General features: G+C 40.9%; 2 protein-coding genes across 5 annotated transcripts in view; both read right to left on the bottom strand.

Annotated features, from left to right (window-relative positions):
• The window catches only part of rad23ab (RAD23 homolog A, nucleotide excision repair protein b), a 14674-nt gene extending 14033 nt beyond the window's left edge, over nt 1-641 (bottom strand). Inside the window, exon 1 of one of the 4 annotated variants that reach the window (XM_032525190.1) lies at nt 353-641. In XM_032525190.1, the coding sequence (XP_032381081.1) occupies nt 353-421 (69 nt within the window). In that variant the 5' untranslated portion in view covers nt 422-641. The remainder of the gene's footprint in view (nt 1-352) is intronic. The other 3 variants (XM_032525189.1, XM_032525192.1, XM_032525191.1) reach the window with 3 other exon arrangements.
• Nucleotides 642-2490: 1849 nt separating this feature from the next.
• On the bottom strand, nt 2491-9819 carry LOC116695827 (calreticulin). Its single transcript, XM_032526311.1, has 9 exons — nt 9555-9819; nt 8464-8565; nt 6761-6964; nt 6467-6561; nt 5596-5805; nt 4999-5112; nt 4626-4769; nt 4401-4493; nt 2491-3442 (listed from the first exon to the last, which is right to left on the bottom strand). The coding sequence occupies exons 1-9, from the start codon at nt 9646-9648 to the stop codon at nt 3221-3223; spliced, it is 1278 nt and encodes a 425-aa protein (XP_032382202.1). The 5' UTR covers nt 9649-9819; the 3' UTR covers nt 2491-3220.
• Between the last annotated feature and the right edge of the window lie 12565 nt (nt 9820-22384).

The raw sequence follows: 22384 nt of genomic DNA, 5'->3' as shown, positions 1-22384 counted from the left end.
GTGTATGGTGCGCTTTGAGTGCTTGTTTACAGTTGTTATACGCTTTTACTTTGAAGGGAAACTAGCTCAATTCCGATTTTACACGAGCTAACGCTCAAGCTACGTTGCCTCCAATGAACTCTGTTACTGTTGCTAGATTCCAACTTACGCATATTTGTCCCATTGACCTAACGTTACTTTTTTTTTTTTTAGATAAGCAAAATAATTCGCCTATCTCCTTTAAAGAATTGAGCAGCCTTTACGGCGGCTGGCGTTAACATTAGCTAACATTCACGTATGCTACAGTCCATATGGCAGCCCTCCCGGCCTGACCGTGTTTACTTCTGCCCTGTTAACTTATAACGTTACTCACCGTCAATTCTGGGTCTATTTCTATTTTGAACGTCTGTTGTTGGAGGGTCTTCAGTGTTATCGTCAGCATCTTTCGACGTGGTGTCAGAGGCAGTTGGGGTCCAAATCAGTTTACTTACTAGAATTTCTCGACTGTAGACTCTTTTGCGCACACTAGCTATCTATTTATCTTGCTCTACTCTAGCTAAATGTACGTGTGACTCAGCTGTCTCAGTGACGCGGAGAAGGCTGGGCACGGACGCCATCTAGCTACTGCTAGAGGCAAGGCACAACACGCTGCCGCCTTCAAGTGCCGTCGGAAATATCCCAACTCGGAGCAAGAGTGTGTCTTTTCACCTGGTTCATTAGTTTATCTGACCCTGTCCATTTTCTTTTAATCTCTAGAGCAGGGGTTGAGGCCAGGGACCCCTTAGTTGAAGAGAGACCAAGTAGGGACTCCCTACTACATATATTGTATACAATTGAGTTGCATATTTAACTGGGTTGAACTGATGGAAATAAATTATCACTATGTATGCATCATGTGTTAACATTAAACATACACGTGGAAGGCACAATGAATCTTTAAGTGTAGCTGTATGGCTAGTAAGCTACCATAGTTACCTATAGTAAGCTTATCTCCAATATGTAATGTAATTTTTTTTCACACATAGGCCAATTTATCTTTGCTATTAATATGTTGGATTCATTTCAACTAAATTAAGGAACTTAAAAAAAAAATGTTTTTAATAATTTAGATAGATGTTTAACTCCCACCTGATACCTGTTAAATACCAGATGAATTAACCAACAGTAAACAAAGTCACATGACTGATATTGCTGAGGGCAAGACTGGATGATGTTGCTTTAATTTAACTTTAATAATGATTGGCGTATTATCGAATTAATGCAGCCAAAACAGACCAAAAATAAGAAAGAAAAGTTTATTTAGGCTCTTTCACCAGTGGGGCAGCTAAGCCAATCAGGGCAAACAGGAAGTTGCCCGGGCAACCCATACCTGTGCATTTCCCTGCTCTCTGCCATTTGATGTGAATGTCCTCCTTGATTCCAGCCGTCCACTGACTTAAAGGTCCCATGACATGGTGCTCTTTGGATGCTTTTTCATAGACCTTAGTGGTCCCCTAATACTGTATCTGAAGTCTCTTTTATATAGACCTTGTGGTCCCCTAATACTGTTCTGAAGTCTCTTTATATAGACCTTAGTGGTCCTAATACTGTATCTGAAGTCTTTTATATAGACCTTAGTGGGCCCCTAACTGTATCTGAAGTCTCTTTTATATAGACCTTAGTGGTCCCTAATAAGTATCTGAGTCTCTTATATAGACTTAGTGGTCCCCTAATACTGTATCTGAAGTCTCTTTTATAGACCTTAGTGGTCCCTAAATGTATCTGAAGTCCTTTATATAGACCTTAGTGGTCCCTAATACTGTATCTGAAGTCCTTTTTATATAGCCTTAGTGGTCCCTAATACTGTATCTGAAGTCTCTTTTTATAGACCTTAGTAGTCCCTAATATGTATCGAAGTAATAGTTTACTCATGGTCGGTAACTATACAAAATATGGATTTGTAAAAAAAAAAAAAAAAGATGCTTTTGGTTGCATATGAGATGAGTAGAACTTGTCTATTGTCTTTGTCACGTGATTTGCTAATTAGCCCTCCTGTTGTCCTCGGGTCAATTGGACGGCGGCGCCGTCAAATTTGATGTGGCGGCGCTTTCACTAGCTGCGGCTCGGAGGCTCTCTAAACTGTATTTCGTTGCATTGTACCTGTACATGTGTGATGACAATAAAGTTGAATCTAATCTAACCACCTTCCCCGATACAAAACCCTGTTATCGTATGACTAGTCTTGAATTGCCAGATAAGGTCTATAGTACTCACAGTATTCCAGGATGAAAGAAAAATGTCACCACACTGAAATAAGACTGACCACTACCTCAGTTGGTAGAGCGAGTGCACATATAGAGGTTTAGTCTTTGATGCAGCGGGCCTGGGTTCAACTCTGACTTCAACCCTTTGCTGCATATCATTCCCCCCCCCCCCCCCCCCCCCCCCCCCCTTCCATGTCTTCGGCTGTCAATGCCCCCAAAAAAAAATAGTAAAAAACAAAAAAATACACAATAGAAAACAGTCATAAGCTTGTAGAGAGAGGCATCAATTTATTCACTGAAACTGAACAGTGTGCTCCCACAGGACAGTCACTCATTCAGAACAATGAGAAAATGGAGATTGTAAAAATCACAGTTTGTCTAATGCAGGCTTACTCTCAACCAAAAACACACACACGCATTAGGAATGCCCACACAAGAGTTGAGGAAGGACATATGGCCAGAAAACAGCTTTGGGAACTGACATGTGGTTTTTAGAGAATCATTTTAACAATTGAATAAATTATGAAGGGATCAATTAAAAAAAAAAAAAAAAAATACAAAAAACAAAAAAAAAAACGTACTACATTGCACAGGAGAAGTAACAGTTTATGTACCAGACATCACAGGCCCTCGATATACTGGACATCCAAACAAAGTCAATAATAAAAATGAATTGGCTCTGTGACACACACACACGCACGCACACACACGTTGGTAAACCACATTAAATAAAAACATTCTCAACCAAAGCAGACACATAAAACAGAGGAAACATGTGAACCCTTCTCTTCTTTGAAGGTTAGAAAAACACAACAAGGGAATCAATAATTAAAAAAAAAAAGAATCTGAGCTGACCCCACCTTCCAACCCTCCCCCACCCCTACACCTGAATAAAAGGCTGCTGTATGAAAGGCCAGAGTCCATAGGGCTTTTTGCTGATTCTCTATCGAACCTGCAGAGAGAAGCACACAGCAGTCTGCCAACCGGGTCCTTTTGCTCTACAACTCGTCCTTCTCTTTGACATCACTGTCCTCCTCCGTCCCAGCGTCCTCTTCCAGCTCCTCGCCGTCTTCCTCTGCCTCGTCCTCCTCCTCGCCATCTTCCTCCTCCTCCTCCTCTTCCTCATCACCGCCTTCAGTGTCCTTCTTGCTCTTTTCCTCCTCCTCCCTGACTTTCCTCTCCATGTCCTCCTGCTCGTCTTTCATCTTCTTCTCCGGGCCCTGGGGGGGAGACAGATTGTTTTCATGTTTTCAACAGGTGTTGGTATTTAAAAAAGGTGCAGCGTTGCTGTTAGGCTTCCACTATGTTCACATTGCAGATGACATTGTACAATTCTACAGTTATTCTGGATTCAGTAAGAAAAAAATAAAAATGTCTTTGTGTACAAGATTAGGAAACAAAAAGGCGTGGCTCTGCCAATCAAAAGGTATCAAAAGCAGCCAAGAAGGCAAGGACGCCGCTAAGATCTTTAGATTTACTTCAGGGAAGTTGGACATTATTACCCAATAACACACAGGCAGCAGAACACAGACTGTTTTAACAGTGCACTTGCACGGCCAGCCGACCAACCAGTGTTCAGACGGAGACTTTAACACACTCCCCTTAGCAGCACACCCCCCAACTCTGCAGCACTGTTTACCATACGTTGATTTATTTGTGGCAGTGCGCCACAATAACAACATTGACCACAGCATATTAATTTTCTTTTATATATTTAAATTGGGTAGAATCTTATTTCAGTGGATAGCTGCACAGAGCGTGCAGCTCTTTCACAAACCCATGCGGACCTGTCTGTGATAGCCATGCAGCCGCCTCCTCGCCGGGCATGACTGCTTGACCGCAGTAAGCATCTGGCTTTACCGTACACAGTATCTACGGCAACGGCTTTCACGGGTTCACCATGGAACTCCCTAACTGCAAGTCTCTGCCACTGTTTTCCACATAGAGCCTAACGCTCGGTCCAGCGGACCTCTGTAACTTAGGATAAGCCCAAGAACTTTGGGCTGCATTCTTTACTTTCAACTGAATAACTCCAAGTACTGATGAGTGTTTATTTTATATGCATTTCTCATTATTCTTGACAAAACCAAGCATGTAAGCTAAATAAAACAAAAATGAATAGACAAATGGATAATTTTGTTTACTATAGAATACTGTAGTATTTGAGTAGTGTCCTACCTTAGTAACTCCCCAGGTTTCCTTCCCAAACTCCTCTGCTTCTTTGACATCGTCAGTGATCAGGAAGTTGTCAAAGATGGTGCCAGATTTCACCTGAACAAAGACACCCAACACATTAGCATGGTTTCCTCAAGGCATTCAGCACAAAAAAAGTCTGTGTGTACGTATACTTAGGCTCGGTATTTCAGTTATTACGACTCTCGATGGGTGAACAATAATCTTTACCTGCCACAGATCCAGGCCCAGTACTCCAATTTTCTCAAACTTGTACATAGTGACGTCGTGAGTGTACTCTGGGTTGTCGATCTCGGGGTGGACCCAGACTCCTTTGTAGTCAGGGTTGTCAATCTTCTTGGGACTCCACTCGCCCTGCAAAGACAACACAAGAGAGGTAAGGACTAGTGATGATAGTGGTTATTAGACCAATTCTATAATAGAAGTAATGCCTTCAGAATAAGACTCCCCCCAACCTTTAAAATGTCAACTTTAATTACACACTTTTTAAAATACATTAATTTCTTCACAAACACTGGTAAAGGAATTTCAAATGGTGATCAATAAAAGCTCCAGCCCATCTCCTGGACTGTGAAAGTCGTACTTTGTACTCTGGGTTGGTGATCATGGGAGGTTCCCACTCTCCGTCCATGTCCTCGTCCCAGTCACTAGGCTTCTTGGCATCAGGGTCAGGGATGGTCTCTGGCTTGTCCCATTCCTGGAAGACAGCACAATAAGTTACCACTGTAGTCCTAATTGTAAAAACAAAACCCCACTGGTATAGCACAATGCACATCATACAAACAGGGACACAAGCCTGGATTTCTCAAGTTATTTAAAGCTGGCTTTAAGATGATTTAGAATTATTTTTTTTTACATAAAAGCGCACAGTTATTGAAAACAACTACATCCAACAACTATCAGTCCAGCATTTGGTTTCGACTGCGATGAACTTTCTCTATCTGCCCTAAAAAAATGTAAGCTGGGTCTGAAAAGAAACCCAGGGAACTGTTCCGAGAATCTGGTTTACTGAATAATCTTAATAACTTCAAGAGAAGCCCTGACCCCCATACGTGGGTAATTGAGTTATCCAGATTGTAGTGTTGACGATTTGACACGTCTGTATTTTTTTTCAGTTCTTTAAAGCTTAATACCAGCTTCCAGCTATCTAAGTACAAAGAACACTTCCCTTATCTCCTACCTCAGGCTTGGTGTCGTTGGGGTCGTCGATCTTGGCCCTGTCGTCCCAGTTGCTGGGCTTCTTGGCCTCTGGGTCCTTGATCGTCTTTGGGGGCAGCATGTCCCAGTCGTCCTCCAGGGAGCCGGACTCCACCTTCTCGTTGTTGATCTTCACCTCGTATGTCTGGTCTGGATTCAGGATCAGTGTGTACAGGTTGGTCAGCTCATCATCCTGGAGAGAGGGGGTAAAAGGGAATTCAGAGTGAGCAAGAATCTTTCAGTTAATGTTCGCATGAACCCTGGTCCGCCCTCAAGAAGACATGGGAAAGGTATCCGAGTATTACACTGGATGATGATGCAGATGGCCTCCCACCAAGAGGCCGGGTTTGTCTGAGGTTTCCAAATTGTTGGAAATGTATGACAGAAGACGGTCAATTACTTTATGTCCTATGGTTCTGTGATCAGGTTAAAGGTTACATGACAACTCATGTCGGACTGCAGGGACCCAGGTTCCATTCAACCCAAGATTATTTGTTCTGGGAGATGGGTCAATCCCATGCGGGATAAGAAGCATAAAAAGATGGGTCCAGACTAGTGTAATGATAGCCTGACAGATTATTTTAAGAGGATGGAGGAACGATGTGGTGCTGTCAATCAGGAGTGGGCTAGTGAGATAACAAGAGTTTCAGAATTTGAAAAAATGTCAAACAAATAGTTTACCAGATTGGATGTCTACACTAGAAAATGGGAAAGTACATCTTTTTAAATTTTGTCTAAGTGAGGGGAGGGGATATGTCGACGTTGTAAAGTGTATGATTTTTTTGTTTTTTTCCATTATCATCATTATTTTCACAAAAAACAAAAATGTTCAACAGGCTTTAGGCAGTATTTACTTTGCATTTGATGTCTTTCTTGATGAGGTGGTTCTGGCCCTTGTAGTTGAAGATCACATGGACCTTCTTTGTGCTGTATCCACAGATGTCAGGCCCTGGAGACACAGGTAACGATACAGGATTTATTTAAATGTAACTTACATTAAAAACTTAGTAACAACTACATTTTAAACTGCTGAATGTTAAAATAACCAATCAGGAAGACGCATCAAACATTGTTTCAAGTGCTCTCTCCTTCCACAGTTGTGTTCTGTGGTCAGGCCTCAGTGCCTCCACATGACAAGCATGACTCACCAAACATGATGTAATACTGGGAGTCTCCATGCATGTTGCTCTGGTCGAGGTCAGACGGGAAGATCTTGACATAGCCGCCGCCGCAGTCAATCTTCTGCTCATGCTTGATGGTGAACTGGACGACCAGGGGCTTTCCCTCGTTGCTAAAAGGCTCGAAGCGAGCAGACAGGGCGTAAAAGCGGGCGTCCTGGCTGGTCTGGATACCTGGTGTACAGGTACAGTTGGGGGGAAAACTAGGAGTGAACAGCTGACAGTGACAAGCACTAAAGATTAATTAAATTAGACTTTATTGATACCAAATTGGGAAATTTCCGTGCTACAGCAGCAAAACATCAGACACACAGAATCTACATGGTATAATAAATACGATAAAATACAAGAATAACTGTTCATAAAATAAAGATTAAAAAAATACAAAGTAAAGAATGTATATACAAGTTGGGAATAAACATTCTGCTAAAAACTACTTTAAAATAGTATTCATAAAAGATGTAAGTAAAACCTATGTATGTGCAAGTTGCACTCAGTGCAGTATTGTGATGCATATGAATCTTCTCTACCCTTCATTGATGAAGTGTTAAAAAGTTGCATTGCCTGTGGTAGGAATGACTTCCTGTTGCAGTCGGTGCAACACAGTAAGTGCTCCGCTGTTATTATTATTATTATATTGGCTATTTATGGATTTTGTTTGTTGTTTGTGATGATGCTGCAAGTTCTTTTTTAAACAGGTTTCCCTTGCAAAAATAGTTTCATTCTAATATCATGAATTCTTTTTATGTGCCAGATACTCTGTGACTTACTGTAGTGCTTATGAATATAACCAAGTCTGCATCAGCTGGGCACATTGGGCAAAAGTTCCAGGATTACTGTGCAGTGTTTCCTGAACATAGACTTTACATAGGGAGGCCAGCCCATTGTCAGCATTTATTTAATTGATCACCCGTCCAGAAAGAGCAATGACATCTGCTATCGATTAACTAGCAAACAATCTCTTATCGCTCTATTAATCGGCTGCATGTTTACTTTGTGGCAATTTGCTGTACAATCCTTCTGGTGTTAAGCGTACTTGTGAAGTAGGTTAAGACATGTGCTGTGCTATATCCCTTTTGTAAATTCACCGATTGCAGTGTGACCTCTACTGTTTACTGTGGCTCCACTTATGCCATTAATTTGTAAAAGCAAAGAAAGTGCACCTACTTTGTGCCAATGTCATTCGGTACCACGTTTGCTCCAGTTGTAGGAAGGGTAAACCAAAGTGAGCTAAAAGTATTTTGTGAGTAAACAGTAAAATAAGCTGGAAAAGTACTAACTAATTACTAATAGAAATAGGGTAATGTATTCTTTGTGGAAGAAGAGATTGTATCTTGGATAGGGGTCTTGTCTCAAAAATGTATTTAGCGTTATATATTTCTTAATGAATATGCGTTTGCTCAAATTACAACAGAGTGAACCTGGAGCCAGGGAGTATTCAAGCACAGAAAACCCTATGCATTAAGATTTAGGATGTTGATAATGGAGTGGAATCTGTTGCAAACCAGCCACTGGGCCCCCTGTCAGGTTATCCAGTTCTGGATAATGTCAGTACTTTACAGGCCTTTGTCTTTGTAGTGGCTGTTCCTAGAACAGGTCACATACACAAACCTCTTTTACATACAGTACATTTGCATGACAAAACACCATGTGCAAGTATTTGTATCAGTTACCTTTATCCGCCTCAGCATCCCCATAAAACTTCCCAGCACTCAGTTTCCATTGGCCATAGTCTGACTTGTGTTTGGACTCGACCCACCGGCTCTCCCATCCATCTGAAAACACAGGAATCCAACTTAACTGGTTACTGACTGCCTGCTTTTTCCGGTTAATAGATATACTCTACCATAGTACATCAAACACATAGTTTCTATATCATACATTTTGAGTCTCTTTTAACATAATTTCCCAAAAAAACAGATATAAGCCTACTTAAACTTGCTGTTTTGTATTCGAAGACGGCTTCATTATAAAAGCCTACATTTTTAAGAGAATATAAATGAGCATATCTGTCAATGACAGGGGGTTTGGTGGTGCCTCACAAATTGTTATTACTAATTATTTACTAGTAATACTGTTTTAAGCACATTTTAGTCGTTTGCACTCAAATCTTAGCTAAATACAGTCACCAGGGCTACGGGCCCTTTTTTCTTTTACATTTCCCATTGAAGTTCTGCTTTTATTCTAACTGGTTCGGGACATTGAGGACAGTCGGTAGTTTTAACAGAAAAGCCTAACGTACAAACGTCACTGCGGCTGAACAGTATTTCACGTAGCTAGCTAGCTATATATCCATGGGGATTTCATATGAAAGCCGTCAATACAGTTCAATGCGATATCAAAAGTGAAAGAATATTTGAACTTGGCTAGCTACATACGAGGCTGTCATTCGGTGTTACCCATTCCATTTTTAAAATAACATTAGGACACTGACTTAACCGTTAAGTCAATGTGGCACAATACTAGCTAGCTATATTGTGCCATTTTAGCTAGTTTTTTTTAGCTCTCTAATGACGTTAACATAACGTTAACCGTTATTATACATAACGTGGCCTAGCCTCTTGATGGGTTAAATTAATACAGTAAGGTTATTTTCAAAGAAATATTTTTTGTCAAAAAGGGACAAATATTAAAGACAAATTGCCAACTGATAGCTACTGTTAAAGGCAGTTAACGTTAAGCAGCCACTTTCACAACACATTTTTGTATCCATAGAACAAGAAGACATGCCATTGGCATTAAGTTCCAGTAACGTTTGCGTTACCTCCATCCAGAAATTGTTCCTTGAAGTAGACGGTAGCGTCAATGGTGACAGCTATCGATGCAAAAACTGCGAGAATCGCCACTGGGAGCTTCATGTTGGCTGCTTCTTCTCACCGGTGCCAGGGAGTTAGAGACAGCAGATTTGAGGTGAAACCAGCTATTAAAGCCTCGAGGAAATGTAACCTGAGAATTTCAACGGCGACAAGCCCTGCACAGATGGCCGCGGCTCATTGGACGAACGTCTCGCCAATGAAATGAGACCACGAGTTACTTCTCGGAAACGTTCGGCTTGTGTCGGACGACGATCGGAGATGGGTGGAGGCAGGAAACAACTGCGCTTATGCTGAATTCCAGTAAGATCAACGTGTGATTACCTGAAAAATAGGAACATCCGTGTTACACACATACACCAAATAGGCTTCAGGGATAAAAGCATTTCGCTTCGACTGTGTACTCGTAGCAAGGTAATGTAGGAAGCCTATTGATATGGGGGCCCAGATACTAGGCCTAGGCCTACCTGGTGGCCTACCATGATGGGAATGTGACAAATAAGTTAATTCAAAATGATGGTTACACGGTATAATTAGTTGGACTTTTTGGACGATTAAAAAGTACAGGATTTGGAGAACGAAACAGAATAAGAGTTCAAAGACACTTGTTTGAAGGTGTCCCTGTATGGTGTGTGGTTCACACAGACCTAGACCTAAAAGGGGAGTTTCTGATGCCCAAATCACACAGTGGTTTTATATAATTTCAAACTCATTGCCTATTTCATCTATCAATTTTAAATTTCGGACCAGGATGGTAGCAGCAGCACTGTGAGAATCACGTAGGCCCTATTTTGATTTCTGATTTTGGCTCACCGACTACCTGACAGGCAGTCCACTAGGGCTGTCCCGTAATTGACTAAGATTTCTTTAGCTGATAAGTCATTTTTTATGCTTATTCATGCTTAGTTACTGATTTCCAAGAAACGTATGAGCACATTTCTGGTGAACACAATATTTAAAGTGGTGCTTTTGCAAGATTAATTGTGTAGAAACTCAGTTTTACAGATGGTTAATTAACTACATTTGTATTGTGCTTTTCTAGTCTTAACCACCTCTTAAAGTGCATAGCTCTGTTGATTAAATCAACTAATTGATTAGTCAACAAAATCATGTAAGTGTTAGTCAACTAAGAATTTCTTTAGTCGAGGACAGCCCTACAGACCACAGTTTGTCCTTCTGGACTTTGTTCTGTCTAATGTGGTAGTACAGGGGCTCCACAGGGTACTGTCCTGTCTCATTTTTTGTTCACCTTATACACAGAGCTGTACATTATACAGTACTTGGGCCCCATTAACACCTTTTAAAAAACTTATGATAAATGTTGTTTCTTACTCTTCAACTAATAAGTATGTCATTCTAAAAATCCATGTGCTAAAATGCATGGATGTATTATAACCAAATGCTATCAGCTGTGTTTGCCTTAAGCCCCCAAGGTGCCAAATCCACCACTGCATATACAACACAGACTTTCAGTAGCTGCAACTCAGAGTCATGTCACCCTGCAGATGTTTTCTGATGACTCTGCAGTTGTTGGGTGGGTAAGGGATGGACAAGAGGGAGAGGACAGAACGCTGGTGGACAACTTTGTGGAGTGGGCTGGTAAGAATCACTTGTTGCTGAACGTGGATAAGACCAGAGAGATGGTGATTGACTTCAGGAGGAACAGCTCTGCAGACCCTTTGCATTCTGGGTGGAGATGTGGACATGGTGGAGGATTACAGATGCCTGGGTGTCAACATCAACAGCAGGCTGAACTGGAAAATCAACAGCACTGCTGTTTACAAGAAGGGGGTGAGCAAACTCCATTTCCTGAGGAAGCTGAGATCTTTCAACGTGTGCAGCAGAATGTTGGAGATTCCCCGTGCACACACACACACACACACACACACACACACACACGCACACACACACACTGGACCAACAGCGGCGCACCTTCTCTAAGAGGCTCCGAGAGCTTCAGTGTGACACCAACTGCTACAACTGCAATAAGTGCACATTGCGCATACATAGGTTTTACTTACATCTATATAAATACTATTTAAGTAGTTGGACATTTTTATTCCCAACTTGTGTGTTTATATGTTTTTACTTTTGTATTTTTTATCTTTATTTTTGTTCTCATCTTCTATCCTATTTATCATTTATCGTATATTCTGTAAGTGTGCTGTGTGTCTGATATTAAAGGTGCACTAAGCCATGTCACGCATGTTCTAGGCTACAGCGTTTGTTGCAACATACAGCCAGAATAAACTGTAAAAAACATCTCCTCGCTATCTGCAAGAAGGATTTTGGGGGTGGGGGTGGGGGGGTGGGGTTAGTGCGCGGAAGCACAGAAGGGAGGGGACGTGATGAGGAGGAGGGAGGGGTGAGCTAGTCTTGTTTTGTTTGAAAATACTTTGTATGTCAACAAGAAGTAACGTCACCCAACATTGCTTTGAGCACCTTTAAGCACTGACATTTCTCAATTTGGGATCAATAAAAGTCTATCTATCTATCTATCTATCTATCTATCCATCTATCTAACACTGCGAGATAAGACATATGTGATGCATTCATATGATGTCGGAATGATCGGAAAAATGTGTTCTTGACTTTGGAAATTCACACTGCATGTAACAGCAACATTTTGAGATAGGCATGTCTTGGCTAGCAAGTCATTAATGGAAATGGAGGTTTTCCACAACCTGGCAACCCCAAAGTTAGGCTGTTATTGTAATTGTTGTTATTAATGGCTTATTCCTTATCCATGAGGCATAAGGTAATTACTTATCAACCATTAATAAAGCATTATTTAATGCTTATAGACCCTGACTTGTCAGAAAGTGGTACCTAAAAGCAATTTTATTTATGTAAAGGAAATTATAGTAGCTTTTTTGGGGTGGGTTGCAGTGACCAGTTTTGATTAATGGGGGGGTTGTAATCTTCCCATACTCCGTGTAAATTACGCCTATGCCCAAAATCTTGCCCAAAGTATAATTTGATGCCAAACAATACTTGACTATTGTATACTAGTACTTGAGTAAATGTACTAAATGTTACATTCCACCACTTGTTTCCTGTTTTCCTTAGTTTATTATGATTCTCTATTCAAACAGGTTATCTGCCATTTTAAATAATTAACCATTTAAAATGGCAGATAACCTGTTTGAGTATAGAGTAAACAAGTACAAATGTTAAGGTATTTGTACTTTACTTGAGTCTTTTCTTTTCATACCACTTACTACTTTTACTACATTTCAGAGACAAGTATTGTACTTTTCCTCCACTATATTCATCTGACAGCTTTAGTTACTTGTTACTTTACACATTTTTGCACACAAAACCCATGTAGTTAGGGTCGGGCAATATACCGATATTACATCGATTTCATGATATGTGACTAGATAATGTCTTAGATTTTGGATATTATAATATCGTGATATGACATACAGTAAGTGTTGTCTTTTCCTAGTTCTACAGGCTACATTACAGTAAACCTACCAGACTTTTCTAGCTACTATTATTTGCCTTTACCCACTATCCACATTACTGATGATTATTTATCACAAATCTCATTGTGTAAATATATTGATAAGCACCAGTTGTCAACCCTGCAATACAATCGCAATATTGATATCAAAGTATTTGGTCAGAAATATCATGATATTTCATTTTCTCCATTTCACCCATCCCTACATGTAGTATATAAAATGCACTGTTTTAATATAAATGAAACTAGCCAACAGTATATTGGCCAACAAGTCCAGCTGAAATGATTAGACCACTAAAGATGTTTTGGCGTTCTGGATCTGGAAGTTTTGGATCCTTTAAAACTTTCTAAAATGGGAGGATTTTTTCTGCATTGACTACTTTTACTTTTAAGTCCATATTACTTATACTTACATACTTTTACTTAAGTAACGCTTTCAACGCAGGGGTACATTTACAGAGTATATTAACAGTTCGGTATTAGTACTTTTACTTAAGTAAATACTTCCAAGTTTGATTTTAGACCTTGTGTTTCAAACGTTATCAGACCAAATAGTAAGTCCTTTAAAAATGGCCACATGGTGGTGCTATCCACATAAAAAAGCAATCACTTGTTCCCTGGAAAATGCTCAATTTAGATATCACTGAAGTAGCACTGTTTTTGCAAAAAAAGAAATTGAGAAAAAAAAATTGTATAGTATTTTCTCTGTGTTTTAGTGCAATCTTTCTGGAGAGATTTGCGGAGCTGGCTACAGACCAGGGAAATTGAGATATCATCTCTGACAGCAGAGACTACAAAGTTTAGTGTCTTTGTTTAAGATAAGAAGGTAGATTTTTCTGGGATATGGTCACTGAAATCTGTTCAGTAGTTTGAAGATATCCTGGTAATCAACAGACTAGCCTCCTCAGCATTGCTCGTCCCTTGCTTGATAGAGTAAAGTAATGAGGACTCTTTTTGTACTTTTTTCTCCAAGACATTTATTTGACAAACATACAAAAAAAAAAGTACAAAAAGAGTCCTAAGTGACTTTGCAGATTCAGATTATCAACCCTCCTGTTGTCCTTTGGGTCAAATTTGACCCATTTTCAAAGTTTCTATATCAGACATTTTGTGTTTCTTGCTACATAATTTCCCCCAAAAACACATATATCCATTCAACACTCTTTGTAAGTGAAATGAAGGATCAGTTCACTACTTTTATTAAATTTTGGTTGTTTTATTAAATTGACAACATTTGAAACAAAAATGAAATGGGTTGAAAACAGTATCCTGACTAAAGTTCAACATAAGTTCCCCTGATGTTAAGTATTCGTCAACATAATTCAGCATTTTAACTCAAAAGTTAGAAAAGTTTCATTTACATGAAGTTTGAATGTTAGTTTCCAAAAAAGCGTAAAACTAGTGGTAATAAGTTGGTTTTACTGGTGAAAAAAAAAAACAGAAAAAAGGTTAATTTTTGACAACAAGTTGGCAGGAAGACAATACAAAGGTTAATACAACATATCAAGAAATAAAATATGATTTTATAATGAATTGAGGACCCAAATCGCAGAGACAGGCAGGCACGAGAGAGTTGAAGTGTATTTAACAAATACAGGGAAATGCCAAAAGAGATCCAAAAAATGCAAAAACAAAGTCCAAAATCCAAAGTGAAAAAAAGAAAACCAAAAACAGGAACACAGTCACTAGGAAGACGGATTGCAGGGGAGATTCAAACAGGGACATCTTTTTTTCTAAAGATTTTGTGTGTGGCATTTTTAGGCTTTTATTATGACCGGACAACTTAGACATAAAGGGGAGAGAAGGAGGAATGACATGCAGACATGTGTTTTACTGGATTATATACTTTTTTTTAAAGTGTGTTGAGTGTTTGATAAGATACGTAGAAATAACTAAACTAAGCAGCATGGTACTACAGTCCATGCAAGGGATACACTAGGCATCCCTTCCCCATGCACCTACTCCAGCAGTACACTATTGTCCTTCACATGACCCTGCTTTCAAAACTGTTGATCTTAGTGCGTTGCTGTAGTACTGCAAGAAGACCAAGGACAGAAACTGTGTTGCCAGGCGCGATGCTGTGGCCCCCATGGGTCTGTCGCAGCTTTTGTGACGAGAACCCGTGACAACTGTCACCTCTCATAGTGAAGCAGGCTGTGAAACTAAGACGCAGGAGGGTAGGAAGCAAGAGGAATCCTGGTTAGATATTACTTACTATGACACAATGGTAGGAAGTGAGAAAAACAAGAACAATGTGTGAAGGTTGAATAAACCTGACTTGTTGGCATGTTGAGATCCTCCAGTCACACAGGAGGCTGTGTAAATGCAAACATCAAGGTGTCAGAATACCAACACTCTAAAGGAGTCATGTAACATACACAGCGAGGGGGGTTCTGTCTGGAGCCCGGGGATGGCAGATACAGCTAAAACAGCGTCACAGATACTGAAGATGTTTGAATAGCCTCCGATGCTGCCTGAAACGCTGGCATCGGTATCGACGAGTACTGGCACCGATCTGATACCACGCAATTTAGCCCCTAAGAAAATCACAGACACAGAAAAGTCAAAGGTGTGTGGCTTTTGATTCTTGCCAAATAGATAGATAGATAGATAGATATTTATTGATCCCAAAAAATGGGAAATGACGGTGTTACAGCAGCACACGCACATTAGTCACACACAGAATATAAATATAAGTGAGATACTAGGAAATAATATACATACATACAGTATACATCCAATGACAATAATAACAACAGGAATAAAATATAAGAATAAAATAAAATATAAGAACAAATGTTTAAATATATGCAGGATGGGAAAACAAAGTGTGCAACTGCTTACAGTTTTTTTTGCTAACTGTATGCTAAAATGTAAATGAACCAATTGTGCAGGTTGCCCTTAGTGCAATATTGCGGTGTCTAAAAGTTTCCACCGCCAGAAGCCAAATTAGTTTCAAAAGAAGCTGGCGGCAGCAATGAATGTCGCTAGCTATGAATATGATAACCTACGGCAGAGATCAGTTACTTCAGGTTGGTCTGACAACACAGCTGCAGTGGACACCTCCAACAGACTTTCCTTTGGAATGCCTAAGTCCAACTGAACAGCCATCTGTCAGAATAAAGAGAAATTTAAGAGATTTAAGCCTCCATTACCAATTATCATCCTCTCTAATGTGAAGGAACAAATAAGATGAACTCTATGCCTCTATGCAATTCCTGTATGAATACAGAGCCGGTTGTCTGTTATGCTTCAGTGAGACTTGCTCAAACCGTACAGTTAACAATGACAGTCTTTCCCTTTCTGGCTTAGGTACACCGTTAATAGTTGACAGAGAACAATAAGCCACTGGGAAATCAATCGGTGGAGGACTACATTTTGACACCAAGTGTTGTAGACATCATATCATTAGACACACCATAAATTCCCCAAATCTAGAACTTCTATCAATTTCCCTCAGACCTACATATTTACCACAAGAGTTTGGGCAACTATTTGTATGTCTAGTGTATATTCCCCCTGACGCAAACCACAAAGAGACTACAGATGTGATATACCACCATATCCAAGGATTGAAGGTACTCCTAACCTTATTGGGGGTGACTTTAATGGCTGCTCCTTGTCATCTGTGCTACCCAACTATCAGGCAATATGTAAAGTGCGCCACGCGAGGATAAAAAGCAATCGATCTATGTCATGGCAACATATAAAAGCAACAAACCACTGTTAGGTCTTTTTATTTCCTTCTTACCAACAAAAACTGAGAAGGGAAAAACCTAAAATCCCATCAGTGCGTGTTTGGGATGATGACTGTGTGACAGCTCTGCAGGGCTGTTTTGACTGCATGGAGTGGAGCGTTTTGGACTGTGTCGATCTCGACTATCATGCGGTTTTTGGACATGTGGATAATGTGATCCCGACAAAACGTGTGAAACAGTTAGCTAATTCAAAACCTTGGATTACAACCGAAACTAAGAAACTGTTAGTGGATATGAATGATTGTTGAAAGCAAATACTAAGCATGGAGGGAAGCTGATTTAGAAGGAAATACAGACGGAAATCAAACAGGGCAAGAGACAATATAAAGACAGGAGGAGGGGTATTAAAACTATCATAGGGCAAAATCACCACTCCAACACCTCGGTACATACAGTCGAGCAAGGAAATGCCTTAAAGGTACGCTTTGCAAGATTGGAGAGTGACGTGCCAGTCAATCCAATCAGCCTCGATGGAAGAGTAAATGCACCAATCACGGTAAGCTGTGAGGAAGCGGGGAGGATTTTTTCTTATATAAGGATACGGAACGCTGACGGACCTGACAGGCTGGAAGGGACCATCCTAAGGAGCTGCAAAGAACAACTGAGTCCGGTGTTCAGAGGACTGTTTCAGAAATCACTTGACACACTCAAAGTCCCAGTGATATCAGAATCAGAATCAGCTTTATTTGCCAGGTATGAGGACACATATGAGGAAGTTTTCTTTGGATCATCATTGCTCACAATGCACGTACACATACAAAAATAACCACAAAACAAAACAAACAATAAATACACACTAATATATACACACTCTAAACAGAAACAATATAGAGGCAATAGTGCAATGAAGAGTGCCAAGTATGCAGGAGTAAATTGTGATAGTTATGATTTTAAATGTGGAGCATAGTGCAAAGAATGCTAGAATAAATGGTAATATGTTATTATATTGCAATATGAACAGTATGAACAGCTCTGAAATAGAATAAATGGTATTATGTTATTATATTACAATATGAACAGTATGAACAGCTCTAGAGAATGACAATGATGAATAAATAATAAATAATAAGTGGAACCAGTAAAATCTTACCACTTCCTAAGAAACCCAAACCAATCGGACTGAATAATTGTAGACCAGTGGCACTTCTGTTGCTATGAAGCGCTTTGAGTGGATTTTCATAATTCATCTCAAAATACAAACCAATGCTCACATGGACACTTTGCAGTTTGCTTATAGAGAGAAAAAGGGAGTGGATGATACTGTCACCTTGACACACCTGCTTCTCATGTACATATCCTGTTTGCAGACTTCTCTTCAGCTTTAAAGACTATCCAGCCACACATGTTGATAGATAAGCTGATTAACATGGGTGTAAACCTCATTCTTGTAAAGTGGATTCAGGGCTTTTCGACTGGCAGACAATAGTATGTGAGGGCGGGTCACAGTCTGGCAAGAACCATCATGACAAACACGGGAGTGCCACAAGGATGTGTTTTATCACCACTGTTATTTCTTTTGTATACTAATGATTGTGTTAACCACCATTCCAACTGCTCACTGATTTAGTTTGCAGAGGAGGTTGACCTCTTTCATGAATGGTGCAATCAAAACTCATTTCAAAAACAAAAGAAATGGTGATTGATTCAAGGAAAACTGCAACTTGTTATTATTCAAGGGACAGTCATTGAGACTGCGGGAGAGTATAAGTAGCTGTGCCCTATTATAGATTTCAAACTGGTCGGCCAACACATCAGCAAGATACACAAAAGCACAGCAACGGCTTTATTTTTAAAGGAAACTGCATAGTTTTAATGCAGACACAACAACTCTGACATGTATTATTTCACTTTTATTCAGAGTGTGGTGACCTTTGCCATCCAGTGCAAGATGATTTAATTTAAGGTTATTAAATCATCTTAGTTGGTGGGCTGGTGACTGCATGTCGCCACCAGTACTGTGTGTTGTCGGTTCTTTATGTTCTGTTTTTCAATCTTCATTGCTGTTGCTGTGGTTTTATTGTCTTAATGTATTTTATTTATTTATTTTATTGTTTTACCGTTGTATGGGCTTAACGTTTAAATGTGGCTCCCTTGAGTGTAAAACAAATTCCCCTCGGGGCAATAAAGGTTTTATTCATTTAGTGACGATTCTCTCCGACCAATCAGTAGCCTGGAGATTTTCACATCACCTTCTGGTATCAGCTCAGCTCGCTTGGAACCTCGACTGAGGTGGTACTAAAAAAAGTACCCGTTGGCAGGTACCAGGAACTTTTTTTCCGTAATGGAGAGCTGGTCCACCAAGATCTCGTCTTAAAATGAACCCTGAACCAAGTTTTCCCTGTCTTAATTCTCTCCTCACAGGGAGGGTGTTTCCTTGTTTTTAGGCAACTGTTATCTTCACAAACACACACACACACACACACACACACACACACACACACGGTCTGGACTTTGTGGTGAAACTTCCTCCTCTGTTCTGTACCTTTAACTACCTTTCCTGTGTTCTCATCTGTCTAGAACACAATTTTATACTATAAAGGCTTAAAACATTGTTAAAGGCTAAAGCTTAACCTGCTACGGCCAGAGACATTTTCTCGTCTTTTTTTCATTCTTCCTCAATGACTGCACTCAGCAATCACAACTTTCACTTTCATTACATTACATGTCATTTAGCTGAGGCTTTTATCCAAAGCAACTTACAATTGCTATATATGTTAGAGGTCGCATGCCCTTGGAGAACTAGGGGTTAAGTGTCTTGCTCAGGGACACATAGGCTGATGGATCACAATGGGACTCAAACCTGGGTCTCCCCCTCCAAAGGCATTTGTCATACCCACTACACCCCTATATATTTTAATGATCCTAGCATAGGCTTGTCCCTCTCCGGGGAACCATCACCTTATCGTGGTGGAGAGGTTTGTGTGTCCCTATGAACCTGAGGGCTGTGTTGTCTGGAGCTTTGTGCTCCTGGTAGGGTCTCCCATGGCAAAGTGGTCTCAGGTGACGGGCCCCCGGCTGAGCGCCGCTGCGTTGGAGTTTACCCCGGTGGACGAGAGGGTCGTCTCCCTACGCCTGCGGGTGATGGGGGGGAAAACTCTGACTGTTGTTTGTGCATGCACCAAACAGGAGTTCAGAGTATTCGGCCTTCTTGGAGACCTTGAATGGAGTCCTGTATGGGCCCAGTAGGGGACTCCATAGTTCTGCTGGGGGACTTTAACGCACACGTGGGCAGATGGAGACTTGGAGAGGCGTGATTGGGAGGAACGGCCTCCCTGATCGTATCAAGTGTTTTTTGTTGTTAGACTCTGTGCTAGTCATGGATTGTCCATAACAAACACCATGTTCGAACATAGGGATGCTCATAAGTGTACGTGGTACCAGAGCACCTAGGCAAAGGTCAATGATCGATTTTATAATCGTTCATCGGATCTGAGGCCGATGTTTTGGACACTCGGGTAAAAGAGGGCAGAGCTGTCAACTGATCACCATTTGGTGGGTTGGGTCAGGGGGTTGGGAGGACTCTGGACAGACCTGTAAGCCCAAACGCGTAGTGCGGGTAAATTGGAACGTCTGGAGGAGGCCCCTGTCCGACGGACTTTCACCTCACACCTCCGCGGAGCTTTTCGTGCATCCCTGTGGAGGCTGGGGGCATTGAACCTGAGTGGACAATGTTCAAAGTTTCCATTGCTGAAGCTGCGGCGGGGAGCTGTGGTCTTAGGGTCTTAGGGTGCTTCAAGGGGCGTAACCCACGAACACCCTGGTACACCGGTGTCAGGGAAGCCGTCCGACTGAAGAAGGAGTCCTTCCGGATAGTTTATCCCAGAGGACTCCGGACGCAGTTGCAAGTACCGACGGGCCCGAAGGGCTGCAGCCTCTGCCGTGGCAGAGGCAAGAGCGGTGTGGGAGATTGGAGAAGACATGGAGAAGGACTTTCGGTCGCACCAGTGTCTTCTGGAAAACCGTTCGCCACCTCAGGAGGGGGAAGCGGGACTCATCCAAGCTGTATACAGTAAGGATGGGACGTTGTTGACCTCAACTGGAGGTAATAGAGCGGTGGAAGGAGCACTTTGAGGAACCCCTAAATCCGCTGACACTCCTCTGTGTGGGGCAGAGCTGGAGGATGATGGGGATTATCGTCAATTCCCTGGTGGAGGTCGCTGAGGTAGTCAAACACTCCACAGCGGCAAAGCCCCAGGGATTGATGAGATCCGTCCAGAAATGCTGAAGGCTCTGGGTTGGAGGGGCTGTCTTGGTTGACACGCCTCTTCAACATTGCTGGAGTCTGGACATGCCGAAGGAGTGCAGACTGGGTGGTGTGGTTCCCCTCTTCAAAAAGGGGGACCAGAGGTGTGTGTCCATTACAGGGGTATCACACTTCTCGCCTCCCTGGTAGTCTACTCCAGGTGCTGGAAAGGAGGGTTCGGCCGATAGTCGAACCTCTGATTGAAGAGGAACAATGCAGATTCCGTCCTGGTTGTGGAACAACGACCAATCTTTACTCTCGCAAGGATCCTGGGAGGCCTGGGAGTATGAATACATACAGTGTTTTGTGGATCTGGAGAAGGCGTATGACCGGTCCCCGGGAGAAACTGTGGGGTGCTGCGGGAGTAGGAGTGAGGGGTCCCTTCTTAGGGCCATCCAATCTGTATGACCAAAGTGCAATTTTCGTTCCTACCCTCACCTATGGTCATGAAGGCTGGGTCATGACCGAAAGAACGAGATCCAGGGTACAAGCGTTTTAATGCTTTTTTAATCCAAACTGATCTAATCTTCTTAGGCCCTGAAGGTTTTTTGTACTTGTATGATGCAGTGTTGTAATACTTGCACTTACTTTCGTAGAATTTTCTCGTGTCCGTACTTTACTTCGTTATTTGCATTTCTGGAAACTGTTACTTACTTTTAACTACATTTCCTAAATAAAATGCACACATTTACTTCACTACATTTCCCCCCGAGCAGCTTTCGTTACTCGTTACTTGCAAGAAATGTTTTCGAATATTGGATTGAAAGATTCTTTTTCACACAAAAATGTAAATTCTGTTTGATGTTTAAGAAGAATGTGGAAACCCCTGAATATGATGCTTTGCTATAAGGAAGCCACAATAAAGCTCAGAAGAAAAGTTTTTATTTACTTTTACTTCTAAAAATGGAGTACATTTAATATCAGAAAAAAAATTACTTTTGATACTTAAGTACAGAGTTCAGACTTTTACCCAAGTAATACTCTATTTGTACTTTTACTCAAGCATTGCTTTCAAGTACTTGTATGATGGTGTTGAGTCTTTTAAGCAATGTTTATAATGTTAACTTTTTCTATTTTTCTATTTCCTTACATTTTTAAGTGATTTAACACAAAAAGTAATGTTAAGTAAGAAGTTATTGCCCTTTGATGATTTTTTGTATGGACTCTTTAATATTTTTCCACTATTTATCTATCAATGGATAAGGTAACAGCAGGTTTGGGAAATATGCCTGAATATGAATGCTCTAGATAATTAGTAGTGTGGATTCATTATAAATCAACATCCATGTACTTTAGATTGCTCTGGTATGA

The sequence above is a fragment of the Etheostoma spectabile genome, chromosome 9, assembly GCF_008692095.1.
Source record: "Etheostoma spectabile isolate EspeVRDwgs_2016 chromosome 9, UIUC_Espe_1.0, whole genome shotgun sequence".
NCBI classification, from domain to species: Eukaryota; Metazoa; Chordata; class Actinopteri; order Perciformes; family Percidae; genus Etheostoma; species Etheostoma spectabile.
Note: the sequence above shows the minus strand (reverse complement) of the source record. Positions and strands in the feature narration are given on the sequence as shown.

What these genes read in the sequence shown, in the direction of transcription:
- LOC116695827 (XM_032526311.1), bottom strand. Translation starts at nt 9,648, where the DNA reads ATGAAGCTCCCAGTGGCGATTCTCGCAGTTTTTGCATCGATAGCTGTC. An exon ending in GGATGCTGAGGCGGATAAAG is followed by an intron (nt 6,965 to 8,463) that starts GTAACTGATACA and finishes CCTGTACACCAG; the next exon opens with GTATCCAGACCAGCCAGGAC. An exon ending in TGGGCCTGGATCTGTGGCAG is followed by an intron (nt 4,494 to 4,625) that starts GTAAAGATTATT and finishes GTCTTTGTTCAG; the next exon opens with GTGAAATCTGGCACCATCTT.